The sequence below is a fragment of the Apiospora kogelbergensis genome, assembly GCF_038363985.1.
Source record: "Apiospora kogelbergensis strain CBS 113332 chromosome Unknown utg000003l_segment0_segment0, whole genome shotgun sequence".
Taxonomy (NCBI): domain Eukaryota; kingdom Fungi; phylum Ascomycota; class Sordariomycetes; order Amphisphaeriales; family Apiosporaceae; genus Apiospora; species Apiospora kogelbergensis.
The window spans coordinates 530,967-544,315 of NW_027117420.1; the positions used below are offsets into that span (position 1 = coordinate 530,967).

Below are 13,349 nucleotides of genomic sequence, written 5' to 3' on the forward strand. Positions count from 1 at the left end.
AGTAGGTAGTGTTACCTGCGACCAAGACCAAGTGCCGTATATGATCTGGTGGAAGTGGTTGCCTGGTGTGAGCGGTTATTTGACGATGTGCTGGCAGAGGTGTTCAGTGGTTTCATATCTATTCACGAGATGTGCTGAGATTCATTATAGGAGAATTCATTTTCCATGGGCTGTGAATTAATGCTTACACACTTCCCACCGTGGTTATCCACAAATTATACAGTCGAGCATGTTGATATTACACGCTCGTTGCCAATGCTAGACAGCATCGATGTCAGGTCGACGATTTGATTCTTGAGGTGCCCAGTCGATGAAACTGGCAGACTTAGAAGAGCTGTGTTAGGTCTGTATGGGAGCATGGTGTAGGTGGATGGATATGCACCACAACACAACCTCACTTGCGAAGAGAATAGAGGTATCTTACATGTTGAATGGCGGTTGATGGAGAGAATATGCGACTACCAGGGCAAGTCATGATAGAATATGAAAACACAATTGATTTCTTGCAGTTGGAACATATTAAAGCAATCGCTTAGCACCGAGGAAGGACAACATGTAGTATGTGCTGGTTTGAAGAATCTTGGACTGTGCCTGTGCCGCCTTATGGTACAAGTATTGGTGGAATACTACGATTGACTGCTTACCCTCCCTATTGGAAAACACGATTTATGGAGTACTGTACTGATTGACCATCTGATAACATGTCTATGTCAACACAGGGGTGATTCAAATGCTTCATACATCATCTATAACTTCTTTAATCCATATGTGAAGTATCGTCTTCTCCCCGTCATGAGCCTGCCTTTCCAACAGCGCCTAGATCCTCGACCGCATCCTCGCGATTCCACGTCTCCTTCTCAAGCATCTCAACTTCCTGCGTTAGCTCCTGAATTCGTATTCTAGCTCTCCTCGTCTCGCCCTCCTGCCTTTTCCATGTATCCTGGAAGGTTTGAAGCACAAACGGCGGCATGGTCGCCTTCCTGCCTGCGCTGTAGTCGTAGATGACGACGTCTTCTTCGGTCCGCGCTGCGATTCGGCGGTGCTTATGGGACAGTATCATACAGTCCAATATGAGGGACGTGTCAGACTCCGAAGGCAGAGACCGAAGCTTGTGATACACTGATATACGATCTGGGTAGACCACAGGCTGAAATGTTCGTTGATTGTAAGTGTAAGCCCCTTTGAGCGAGTTCTCACCCAAACGTGGATACGGAATGGATGGAGGAGGCAGTAGAAAGACGTACGAATTTGTAATCAGCCTTGATGCTTTTCATAATCAAGCCGATGCCTCGAGGATTCATCAGATCCCTCCATTCGGAAGCATGAGCCGGGTTGACATTGGCAAAGTACCTTACCCAGTTCACCCTGGAGGACTCGGCGTAACGTACATAAGCCGCATTATTGACATGTTGCTGCCATTTCATTTTAGCAAGATAGCTCGACCACAAAGTCGAGGAGAGGAAGAAAGATTTACAAAACTGTCCATTTCCCCCAAACGACGGCCTGGTTCTCGAGCCCCCCTTGCTGCAGAAAGCCCTCGCTGCCCGCGGACAGACTCCGCCACTCACGGGCGAGAGCGCCGAGTACCCCGGCCACGCGGTGAACCTGGGCCGGAGAGCAGCCGAAGATGATGCATTTCCCCAGGCGCGCCTGTATATCGGCATACCACCGGGATGGCGGCAGATCGGGTGTCTGCTGCTGCTGCTGCTGCTGCGAGGAGCTGAGGTAGGCCGTACAACTAAACGACCGCCTAAGTTGCTCCCGCTGCTGAGAAGTCCCAAATGACACGTCGTACTGGCTAGTCGTTGTTATCGTCGCTTGGCATGAACGTCGACCAATCTGGCCGTGTGTCGTCAATAAAAGGGACCCTCTTCTCGCTTGTGACCGTAGTGCCGCCATGTTGTAACTCAAAATATAAGTGACCAGTAACAACAGTGCGTCCAGAAACAACAGATGGTAATAACCTTCCGAAAAATAGATGTAAAATCTCGAGAGTTTCTCGGCTCTCTCGCCGAGACTCTCGGCTGACTGTTTAGTACGGGGTACATACGGGTTTAGGGAGTGGTTCAATGCTAATGCTGGGGTAGCGATAAGATAAGCGGTAACAGCACAGCACCCCGATGTCGTCACCTCGGCAGTACTCACATCCAGCCAACTTCATGATCAAGCACAGCAGACCGCCAATCTTGGGAGTGGAAACACATATTGATTCCCTGGCCGACACGCGCAGACATGTCCGCTCCCAACCTGGCTCTACGAAAAGAGGTGATCGCCATATATAAAGGTGTGGACCAACCAATGCCCTTGGTTTTCAAACGATATGAACGAGCCTCAATTGATATACATATCATCATAGTTTGCTGACACAAACCAGAGCTTCTCTACTTGGGCAGAGAGTACCCCCAAGGCTATGATTGGTTCCGGCCACGACTGCACCGGGCCTTCATGGCAAGTGCCGACCTCCGCGATGAAGAGGCCATCCGGAAGGGGATAGCAAGAGCCGAATTCGTGAAGAAGGGTAAGTTATTGTTGTGTTCACAATACAAACGTCTCTTTGCTTTTCAGAGAGTGGGCATTAATGCTGATCATACTGAACGTCCATTTGTCGCGCGCAGAAATCGAGGCCTTGTAAGTGAAGCCAAAACTTCTTCTACCCAGATGGAAAACGACCCCTTGGTAGATCATACCTATATCCTGTGATGTACACTCAGAGCATGTCGTTGCACCCTTTTCTTATTATTGACTCCCTATCTAGCTTAAATTCTGTTTTAGCTGAGTGCCTTCATACATAAAATGGAACCCTAACAAAACTCAACTGGTTCCCAATCCTGAACATACGCAATCCGATAACCCATGATGAATCCGTTACATCTTCTCATCCCGTTATATACCATCATTTATTTGGATATAAGTATCATACATGAACAAGTACTAACGCGACCGGGGGTATAGATATTATTTAAAACGATACAGAACATTGAGGAAACGATATAACGGCGCTTGAGGACGAGCTGCTGCGCGAAAGTGGTAAAGCTGGAGCTTGTTTCCAGGAAGCCCAGCATGGAGCCTGGTCACGCTTGACTTCAGGAGGAGCAGGAGAAGGCTGCTTAGCGAACGGCTTAGGAGAAACCTCGAACAGCAACGACTCCTCTGTAGAAGTAACTTGTATCTAACGGAGGATTGGCACAATAGATTCAAGTAGTGCAAGCCGGAGATATCGCAAGCAGGACAGAGATTCCGTCTACTTTCGCTTGCGTGCCGTCCAAGCGCCCACCTCTAGACATTCACCCCAGCTCGTGCCCCCCTCTTTCAAAAGATCGTTGATCATCTTCCCGGCCCAACCGTCCCACTCGTCTTGGCTCTTCCCACTACTCTCCCTTAGCACAGGCTCCAGCGCTTGTATCATGCCGACAACCGTCTCCAGCGCGGTTCGTCGCACGGCAGCTTGTACCTGAGTTAGAGACTTGCCACCGCCCCGGATGGACTTGGCATCACTCAGCTTCCCCTTCCCTTTCATGCTATCAATGTAGCTTTTGCCGTCCTTGGTGACAACACCGCCGACGCCTTCCCGCTCCCAGCGGACTTCGGATAGAGGAATTGCCATACGTTTGGACCTCACGTCACTAAGGCCGTCTTCTTGAAGTAGCGAGGGGCCCGTGTGGGTGCAAGGTACAGAAGATATAGTGCATTTATCCAGAGCCTTGCTCAGCCATCCGTTGTATTCGACTAGGAAAGGGTTGAGCGGAGTTGACAGGGGTGTATTGGCCGTGATTATGTAGGCTCCATAGCGAGAAACATGATCCTCTTCGCCAGCGTCGGATTCGCTGTCATCTTCCTCGTCGCTGTCGCTGTCGCTGTCGCTAGGGCTGTCAGCAGGCTCATCGGCAGACGCGCCTTTGGCCTGGTTGGTTGGGGCGTGCGGCCTGAGCATGCGGATGGTATGGTCCGAGTCCCATATCTCGAGAACACCGCCAGGGCGCAGAACTCGTAGGTATTCGTCCATGAAGTGCTGATATGTCCTACCCGACGGTGTCGCAAACGACATGTCCTTCACCATGACCAAATCAAATTCGCCAGCTTCGACGGGCCAAGGTGTACGGCGCATATCGTGCTGGATGAAGCGCCAGCGCATGTCTTTGTCGGGCTTGGAGTTTGGGTCGAGACCCGAGCCGCAAAGAGGAACTATATCAATGCCCGTGAAGGAAATAGAGCCGTGGCCATGTTGAGCGAAGTACCGGTGACACATCATACTCCAAAAGCCGGTACCGCATCCTACCTCCAGTACACGGGCTGGCGGCTTCGCCGAGAAGGCCGGCGAGGTGATGGGCCCGCCGAAGAGTTGAAATAGCAGCAGGGTACGTAGAGATTGACGGTGCAGCTCAGCAAGATCAACAGGCAAAGGGTACGTAAGGGTGGGATCCTGTATATATGTGCGGTTGTTCCTTATGATGAGAGGTTTAGGGCCGACGGTAGAGCTGGGCTTCGTCGAGGTGGAAACATTGGAAGCGGAAATGGAGCCCTCCGTGGAGGAGGGCGGGAGGGTGTCGGAAGAGGCCATGAGACCGGCTGTGTTGTTGGAATGAGCCGTGGCGGAGGCAGAGGCAGACGAGACGCTATCGTTGCGGTAGGAAGGGGGATACTTGAAGGAAATCTCGTCGTGCGTCATGTTCGCGGCGGCATGGCGAAAAGGGTGGAATAAGAAGGAGCGCGGCGAAGACGAGGAAGACGAGAGCGAGGGCGTGGGAGGCAAGTGATTGTTCTGATGTTTGCTATCGGCAGGGGAAGACGTAACAGCAGGGGAATTGGCTTTGGGTTTGTGATGGGTCGCAACTCGGCCCGGCGACAAGGGGGTGCTAGCGCTGCCGTCCGTATGGGGGGGTGCCTAAACCCGCGTTATTTGCGTAATGGCTGTAGTACTGCGAATGGTGGCGGTCTTTGGTGGACGAGGAGGTTGATGGTGAGGGCGAGGGCGAGGGCGAGGGCGAGGGCGAGGGCAACGGGGACGCAGCGGGAGGTGGTGCTGGTAGCAGGCCCGTAGCGGGCGGTGATTGAGGAGTCGGCGGCAATTGAGACGAGGATTGCTGCTGCGCTGACGACGGGCCACTGCTGTGCCACAGAGGCGAGGTTACCGGCGGCGAAGACTTGTTAGGCGAATGCCGCGCATGCGAAGCCGAAGCCTTGGAGGGGTCCCAAAGCAAGGAGTAATCGTAGCCGTAACGCGGGTTCAAGGGGCTACGGTGCAGACTGGCAAATCTATGATGATCGCTGCGGTGTGAGGGTTCGCGCCTGAGGTGGCTTGGTGTCGAAAGGCCGCCGTGAAGATCCTCTTGACTCCCGCCGAGACGGTCGACATGGATAGGCGCAGGCGGAAGGCGTTTGTTGGAGGCTGCGCGCTCCCGTGTTTCGGTGACAGCACAAGCAGAGGGTGGACAGGAAGGAGATGGAGGCGAAGACGAGGTCTCAGATAGCAATGACAGGCTTTTCTGGTTAGACAAAACAGGGGTACGGTTAGTGTTAGTAGCTGACGCAGGAGAAGCAGATGCAGGGGCGGGTTGGTTTGCCGGGGGCAATGACAGTGACAGAGCCAATGCGGCTATCGAGTTAATGGTGCCACTGCCGCCTTGGTTCCTGCCCTCACTGAGGTCACCACCGACGGCGTCTTCTGCGGTTCCAGCACTGGCGTGGCGTGTAGTGGTAGTGGCCGTGTGTGGGCTATTGCTGGTGTCGCAATCGCCTGCTGCGACGATGTTGGTGGTGGTGGTGGGAGTGGGAGTCGTGGTGGGCCCGATAATCCTGTTTCTGATCGAAGTGGGGTTTGCATTGTCGGGGTCGGGGAAGACTGCGATTGCTTCCGATGACCAACCATGCCCAGCACCAGGACTGTCAATGCTTAATATATTTGTCTTCAAAGCCCCCTCTCCACAGCATCCGGCATCGATGTTCTGCAGTCTCTTGACGATGGCCTGGTCGACGTTCTCGGATGCAGACCGTCGAAGTACCGCCCTGCTCCTGCCGAGAGGGGCTGTAGTTGTGACCGGAGTCGAAACCGATGTCGATGTCGAAGTCGAAGCCGAGGTCGAGGCCGACGATGCGGTGCTGCTGCTGTTGGTACGTAGAAGTGTGCTGCCAGCTTCGTCCAACGACAGTGCCGATCTTTGTCCATGTCCTGGCCGGGCTTGACGACGTCGCTTGTCGCTGGTGGGAAGCCGCAGAGGGGTCCTGACTCGCAAGTGCTCCAGTCCACTATATTGCCCCGTCTCGGTTTTCGCTGCCATCGGCCGGGCTGATGACACCATGTCTGGAGAGGACAGAGCAATGTCGTGCGACGGACGATTTCGGCTGCCAGATCCTGCGCTGCTGCTGGCCGTTCTCGAGTGCCCTGGTCTATTGTTGTTGTCGGTGCTGCTGTCGACCGTTCGTACCGAATGCGCCCGGCGCCTTTGATTAATCCCCGTCTTCTTCTCTCCGTCTTCCTTTTCCAGTTTGTCTTGCTCCTTGCAGAGGGATAGAGAGGATTCGGGTCGGAAGTTGGCCACCGCCAGCGTTGACCAATGAGCTGCATTGGCCATTGTCACGATTGCTCATGCAAGTTTCCGATATGTTACTTGATCCGCTCTTTTCGGTCTGTCCTCTCTTTGTTCCCAGTCGTTTGTGGTGGTCATCACCTTGAATTCCCAGTTGCAAACCGGCACTCCCCCCCTTTTCCCGGAGTATATGCTTCCCTGTATCGACAGTTCGTGTGGAAATGACCGTTGGTAGCAGTCTTTGGGAGTATCATGATCAATGTGATTATGTTGGACGACGAAGAGCCGAACTCATCAGTATTTGGCCAAGCCACGTGCCTCCATTCGATGTCGCTAGACCTGCTGTATATTCGCACAACCTGACGGATACTTGGCTTGCAGTTTCTTTCAAATCAAAGCTATGTGTAGGTGGACATTGTTGATCTCGAGTTGGCCTTGCTTGTCGGGCTGGTCATGTCGGGGCTGTCCAGGCGTTCCTTGATGCAGAATCCCGTGTGTCGTAAGGCATACTGGCGGCCTGTAAAGCTGGACAATGGAACTGCAGGTCGACTCCAACGGCAGGCTCCCTCTCGTCTCGTTTTATTCCCTGGAGCGGATGAGTGAGGGAGCGCATTGAGCGTGCTTTATCCACGCCCCAGTGAGTGATCGTCATTTGTCCAAGGGGCTGGCGGAAACTCTATAGCCGCCTACCGAAGTATGATGTCCAACTGGAAGACTCGGTGGTGGCTGTGGTTCGTTGTCCTTGCCGGACTGCGTTTAGAGTGATAAACCCTTAGTAGCTTGTCTATATACTCATACCTGCTTGCCCCATGGTTGTCGGCACACCCGAAGGATACTCACGCACGGTGGAAGTAGAAATTAGCACATAGCAAGAACCACTCGCTCGGACCATCGTTTTTGCTGCCTTGTATTGCCGGGGCATGTAGGAAGATTGGCCAGGTCTAACCCTTTTTTTCTAGACTTGACTGCTTCGCGACTGTATTTTAAGGGGTGTGAGTTGTGTTGGACAGACCTGCTTGTACGCCATCCACACAACGACATCAACATCCTACGTTGCGGATGGTTCAGCCCGGTTCAATCATTCTAAATGAAGATTATTGTGTCCCTAATCCAGCAGCCATACCAGACTACCCATGATCTATATAGCCTGTCTCCCTATAGGGAAACCGCCTGTCATCCCCCTCCGTACCTGAACAAATACCGACACACTAGTCATGCATGCAGCTATCCCTCCGGCAGGACGGTAACCGATATACTACTGACCGTGCATGTCTCCCTCAAAGTCGGCAAGGTACTGGATGTCAAAGCTTGGCAAAGCTGGGAGCTTGATTAGCTTCGGGACTACTATCAGGTGTTGTGTGTGCAGGCCATCACTGATATGCGCATTGAAACGCACAGCCGCCTGTTTCCAGGTTGCCACGAGCAACGCTGGTTTAGACTATCATAATATGACACAGGATATCAAGGCGATGATCTTGACCAGGTTTCTACGCCGCAAGATGAATGGACACTATACACAGACATGCGACATCTGACAGAATAGCCTTCAGACCGAACCCGGATATGATATGAGCTGTCATTGGTGTTCGACTCGATGTGTTATGAAACCCATTTGGCTAGCCTCGCGACGCGTGGTACACAAGATGCTTACACTATGCGTCTGCGGCTGGCAAAAGTGAGGCAATGCAAGTCGAGGTGAGTGAGTAACAAGATGTCAGTTGCAGTGGGGGAAGATGTTAGTGGCCAGGGGGAGGGAGAGTGGGGGCGAGGCTGAAAGTGCAGAAGTCCAGGCCGGGTCTAGTGCTGGATGGTCCAAGCTTCCTGGAGTGCGATGCGAGAGGAGGAGCTTAGGACAGCAGACCTGACACCAGCAAACAAAAACGTCGTGCGGTGCGGGCTCGTTAGTACCTGTTATCAAGCGAGTCGAACAGATGGACGCAGCCGAAGCAACGCAATGAAACCGGCCGACAACAGCATTTTGGTATTTTCTTTTGGAAAAGACAATCTGCGACCAATTCGTACAGCCGAGTTCGACCACAATTGAAGCAGGAACCTACGGAACGAACCAGAAAAGTAAGTCGGCACCGACCTTATCTACCTTCTACCTGCCACACGCCCATGCCAATGCCCCCCGTATCGAGGTTGTTAGGTATGTAGTGTGGTGTGTGGTGTATACAGCCTACATCCAGCCTTGACTGTACAGCTCGCTAGCTACATACATACACATACATACACCTTCTGACCAAGGACCGAGTATCCATCAAAACTGACAATTGACCACCAGCATCTTTCTATTCGGTGTGCCTCACCTCGCGACGTTGAACCATCTCGACCCCAACCCAACTCGACAATATCTTTTACCGAGCTGCCCGCTTTCACGCCAGCTCGTTGCATCCCTTTTCGGGCCAAGCATCCGTTGAGCCTCCTGTCGCAACTTACCACCTTTCGCGCCTCCTTTCGTTCGCCGCTCTGCTCCACGCTACACTCTTTCGGTCTATCCATTATTCGACGAGGGTCTCAACCGGCGCAAAGAGGCATATTCCTTCTACCCAGGTACGTTAGCACTGACCCCACGGGGAACATGATGGACCTCAGTACACATCACCAGGGAAGGCAAGCTGTATACCGGTGCAGCTTCATTTGGACCTTCTTGCGTACCGTCCAAATCATTCACGGCTGTGACTGACACAAACTGGGTCGGAAGCCAGCAGGTTACCCAACAAGAAACGCGTGGGAGGACACACCTGCGAAGGCGTAGAAACGACAAGCCACATAGGCTTCCCCAGAACAGCAACTTCCGTTCGATCAGCGTAGCGTCCAGATGTTGCCGCAGGTTGTTCGACAGACACTATTCCCCTCCTTCCTCCCGACAAACAGAACAGCACCCGAGACGTGCGGATAGGTAGACCGTGTTTGGACAACCCGACTCTTGACGCTCTCAGTTTTCTCGATTCTCGAAAACGCCACTGCAACGCACCTCGGTGTGGCCGTTGTCTCCTCACTTTGTCGAATCCTATGGCGAAGGGTCAAAATCGCATGCAACACCGAAGGCCATCCCGACCAGTTCATACAGACGATTCTCCATATCTTTTCCAGCTGCCGCTACCAACACCATATACCTTTGTTTCACATAAACCAGACAACCACACGAGCCAAACATAAGTCGCATACAGTCGGGGCAGTATGTACGGGCCGCAGCAGGGCCACAACTCGCGCCTGAATGGCGTGCCTGGGGGTAGGGGCTTGGGCCCTCAGATGATGTATCCTACATACGTTCAGTCCCAGGGCAATCACCAACAACACCACTCGCACCCCCAGCAACACCACCATAGTATCCAGCAAGACCACGCTGCTCATTCATCTGCCGCCACGGCTGCTCTCAACCAGATGACGGGTGCCTTTCCCATGTCCACTAGCGCGACCCCTTTTACTCCCAATTCACGGCAGAACGGACATCCGCCAGCATCACGGAATGGACCACCTGGTCAGCCTCTTAGTGAGGTTATGGCGGAGCAGAACCGTGCTTTTAAGGAATCAGAACATGCCCACTCGATAATGACGGACCAGCACCAGCCGCATTTCTTCGCAAGAGCCAAGGCCAACGAGAACAGGGGAGTTGGTCCCACCCTTACTAGCATTGCCGCTTCCAATCCCGGCGAACTGGGCGCTTCCGCTCTCAATGGAGATGACGAGGATAGAGGACGTCCTATCAACCTTGACGAGTCCGAAGACCGTCAGGATTGGCAGAGTCTGGATCTGAGTGGCCAAGGACTACGGGCCGTCTCGCTGACGGTGTTCAACCGATACGCTTTTGTTGAGGAGCTTTATCTCCCTTCCAACAACTTGACCTATCTCCCCTCAGAAATCGGCCAATTAAGAAAGCTGCGCCACCTCGATGTGTCCTTCAATCAGCTAGCCGAACTACCCCCGAGCTATGCATGTGCACTCCGTTGCGGAAGCTTCTTATGTTTAACAACCAGATCAGGACCCTGCCTTCGGAACTAGGTGCCTTGCATTTATTGGAGTTTCTAGGGTGGCAGGGCAACCCTCTGGACGGTGAATTGACCAAGCGATTGAGCGAAGAAGGCACCAAGAGCTTGATAAGCCATCTCAAGGAGAGTGCTCCCGGTAAGTTAACAGTCTACGTTTTTCGATCGCTTTCCCATCCCGCAATTATTTCTAACTTGTGATCGGTTTAGTACCTCTTCCCCCACAGCCCCGTGCCATGATCCCGCTTCAAGAGGATGTACCACCTAGTCTGGAGCATATTCGGGTGTTATCATGGAACACTTTGTGTGATAAGTACGCCACAAGCCAACAGTACGGATACACACCCGCTAGCGCCCTCTCATGGGAGTACCGCAGCGAGAGCATACTAAGAGAGATGCGCGACCGTGAGGCGGACATTATGTGTCTCCAGGAGACGTCGGGTGAATCTTTTGACAATTTCTTCACGCCGGAGCTGGCGAAAGATGATTACCGGGGCGTTTTCTGGCCCAAAACTCGGGTGTCCCACATGAGGGACAAGACCGAGCAAGGCCTTGTCGACGGTTGTTCGATCTTCTACAAAAACACCAAGTATATCCTTCTGGATAAGCAGCTCATCGACTTCAGACAGACTGCCATCAACCGGCCGGATATGAAGGCAACCGAGGATGTCTTCAACCGTGTCATGCCCAAGGACAGCATCGGTGTTCTCTGCTTCTTCGAATCCCGGCTGACAGGAGCTCGGTTCATAGTGGTGAATGCTCATCTGTGCTGGGAGGGCCATCTGGCCGACGTCAAAGCGGTCCAGACCGGTATTCTCATGGAAACAGTGACCAAGATGTCCGAACGGTTCACAAGAAAACCGGCTGTGCCGATCAGCGAGAAGAAGCTTCTGAGATTGCCTACAACCGATGAAGTCACGGAGCTGGCGCCTGGCGATCTCCCAGAGCCGCCTCATCCAAGCCAGGATTACCGAACAAACACGGATATCCCATTGTTGATCTGTGGTGATTACAACTCGACCTACGGTAGCTCGGTCTATGATTTACTGGACAAAGGACGCGTGCCCCCCGATCATCCTGATCTGGTCGGCCATTCTTACGGCAACTTCACGCGGGACGGCATCTCCCATCCCTTCAGCTTACGGTCGGCGTATGCCCACGTGCACAAGACGGCTGACGACCTGAGCTTCACCAACTACACGTCGACCTACTCCGGTGCCATTGACTACATTTGGTATTCTACCAACAGCCTGGAAGCTATCGAGCTGCTCGGACCTCCCGACTACCAGTTCCTCAAGCGTGTGCCTGGATTTCCCAATTACCACTTCCCCTCTGATCACATCCAGATCATGGCCGACTTTGTATTCAAGGCCAGGAAAGATAAGAAGGCACTCGGTGGAGGAGATCAGGGTAGGACAGGGTCACCATCCAAGGTATGAAGCTTAACTTTCTGATTTTCTACGTCCGTTCGGTGGGCCAGGAAAAGGGAAGGGTGGCATAGCAAATCTTGTTTGGAGTTAAGGGGTGTGAAAGCGCGGGACGAGCGTGGTATATACGAAAGAATAGACAAGCACGGACGGGGAGAGGTCGGAAGAAGAGGGAGTCAAGGAAAGGGGGGCCGGCCGGTCAGGGTCGTCATCATCTTGGTACGCCGGAAGGGGGCAGTGGCGATTGAGGATATTTTGGACATGTCCGGCTAGCAAGCTTGAGCGAAGGAATCAGCAAAGATTTCTATGACGTTACCGCCCAACTACGCTTTGTTCTTGTCTTTGGCTTTGATTGTTTACAAAAGGAGTTTTATCGTCGTATTGTATTGACCAATGAAGCAAACAGCTTTGTATATCTTAAGTGTGTGAGCCTTGATTGGTTGGGCCCTTGCAACTCGAATGCCCGGCCTCGATGTGAAATACTGAGTGACATTGTACTTGAGTTATGCTATGTAACAGATTGCGACGCCGGTGTTTGTGTCTCACCGTGACTAGAATTGTTTATGTGCTGATCCCAATGAGGGTAGCGCTGGCTTTAGACTACATGTACCTATAGACTGTACGACTAGCTGATCAATCATCGTGGGTGGAGACTGGTTAACGGAGACACCGGAGGGCGATGAACAAACACTTGATCACCGAGTTGCAGGTGGCATCCGCAATCTGGCAGATCGGATGGTTATGAAAGGCGCGTTTCAGGAATTGTATGTTACAGACCAATGAGGCATCTCCCTGTCATGCCAGATTCGTCGAGGGCCTCAGGGCCTCCCTCTAGCCCGCGTCGCCTGGTGGAGTGGCATGGACGGGAGCGAGTCAGAGGATGGAAAGGGTCAGTGGGTTGGTTGACAGCTGACCTAGTTTGATGCTTACTTCTCCGTCATGCTTGGGTGCCTTTGTTCGAATTACACGAGGTGCCTATTCGTACGTCCGTCTATCTACCCTCTAACACCACCCAATACTACTAGTAACAGGCCAAACAAAAGTCCCCATACTACGAGTCAAAGAACAGCGACGTCCAACCACCACCAAGTCAGTCAGCTGAATATTGACTCGGACATCGGAGGGCGAGGCAAAAGTGCAGCTGAATTAGCGTTCGTCTCATCGTCGCACTGGATGGTTATCAGCCAAAAAGAATGGCAAAAGAAATCAAATGGATGTCCTGGGGGAGACTCGAACTCTCGACCTTTGGATATCTGAACTTTTAATCCAGTCATATCGTGATATGAGACCAACGCTCTAACCAACTGAGCCACCAAGACTTTCTGTTTGATTGGTGGTGTGAGACCGGCTATGATGGACTATATAGTGAACATAGTAGGGATGGGGACGAACAAGAACGCGGTCGGCTT

General features: G+C 52.7%; 6 protein-coding genes across 6 annotated transcripts; 2 read left to right on the plus strand and 4 right to left on the minus strand.

The window, feature by feature from the left end:
- Positions 1–790: 790 nt before the first annotated feature.
- On the minus strand, positions 791–1,424 carry PG998_004849 (uncharacterized protein; the record flags this gene model as incomplete). The annotated part of the gene is made up of 2 exons (XM_066871667.1): positions 791–1,147; positions 1,245–1,424. The coding sequence occupies 2 exons, from the start codon at positions 1,422–1,424 to the stop codon at positions 791–793; spliced, it is 537 nt and encodes a 178-aa protein (XP_066731764.1).
- Positions 1,425–1,470: 46 nt separating this feature from the next.
- PG998_004850 (uncharacterized protein) lies at positions 1,471–1,899 on the minus strand (the record flags this gene model as incomplete). Its single annotated transcript, XM_066871668.1, has 1 exon — positions 1,471–1,899. One exon carries the CDS (start codon positions 1,897–1,899, stop codon positions 1,471–1,473), a length of 429 nt encoding a protein of 142 aa, XP_066731765.1.
- A 333-nt stretch (positions 1,900–2,232) lies between these two features.
- On the plus strand, positions 2,233–2,632 carry PG998_004851 (LYR motif-containing protein 5A; the record flags this gene model as incomplete). Its single annotated transcript, XM_066871669.1, has 3 exons — positions 2,233–2,284; positions 2,375–2,518; positions 2,616–2,632. 3 exons carry the CDS (start codon positions 2,233–2,235, stop codon positions 2,630–2,632), a joined length of 213 nt encoding a protein of 70 aa, XP_066731766.1.
- A 609-nt stretch (positions 2,633–3,241) lies between these two features.
- On the minus strand, positions 3,242–4,666 carry PG998_004852 (uncharacterized protein; the record flags this gene model as incomplete). Its single annotated transcript, XM_066871670.1, has 1 exon — positions 3,242–4,666. One exon carries the CDS (start codon positions 4,664–4,666, stop codon positions 3,242–3,244), a length of 1,425 nt encoding a protein of 474 aa, XP_066731767.1.
- Positions 4,667–4,853: 187 nt separating this feature from the next.
- On the minus strand, positions 4,854–6,569 carry PG998_004853 (uncharacterized protein; the record flags this gene model as incomplete). The annotated part of the gene is made up of 1 exon (XM_066871671.1): positions 4,854–6,569. One exon carries the CDS (start codon positions 6,567–6,569, stop codon positions 4,854–4,856), a length of 1,716 nt encoding a protein of 571 aa, XP_066731768.1.
- A 3,138-nt stretch (positions 6,570–9,707) lies between these two features.
- Positions 9,708–11,952, plus strand: PG998_004854 (glucose-repressible alcohol dehydrogenase transcriptional effector; the record flags this gene model as incomplete). The annotated part of the gene is given in 3 exon segments (XM_066871672.1): positions 9,708–10,423; positions 10,441–10,652; positions 10,724–11,952. 3 exon segments carry the CDS (start codon positions 9,708–9,710, stop codon positions 11,950–11,952), a joined length of 2,157 nt encoding a protein of 718 aa, XP_066731769.1.
- Between the last annotated feature and the right edge of the window lie 1,397 nt (positions 11,953–13,349).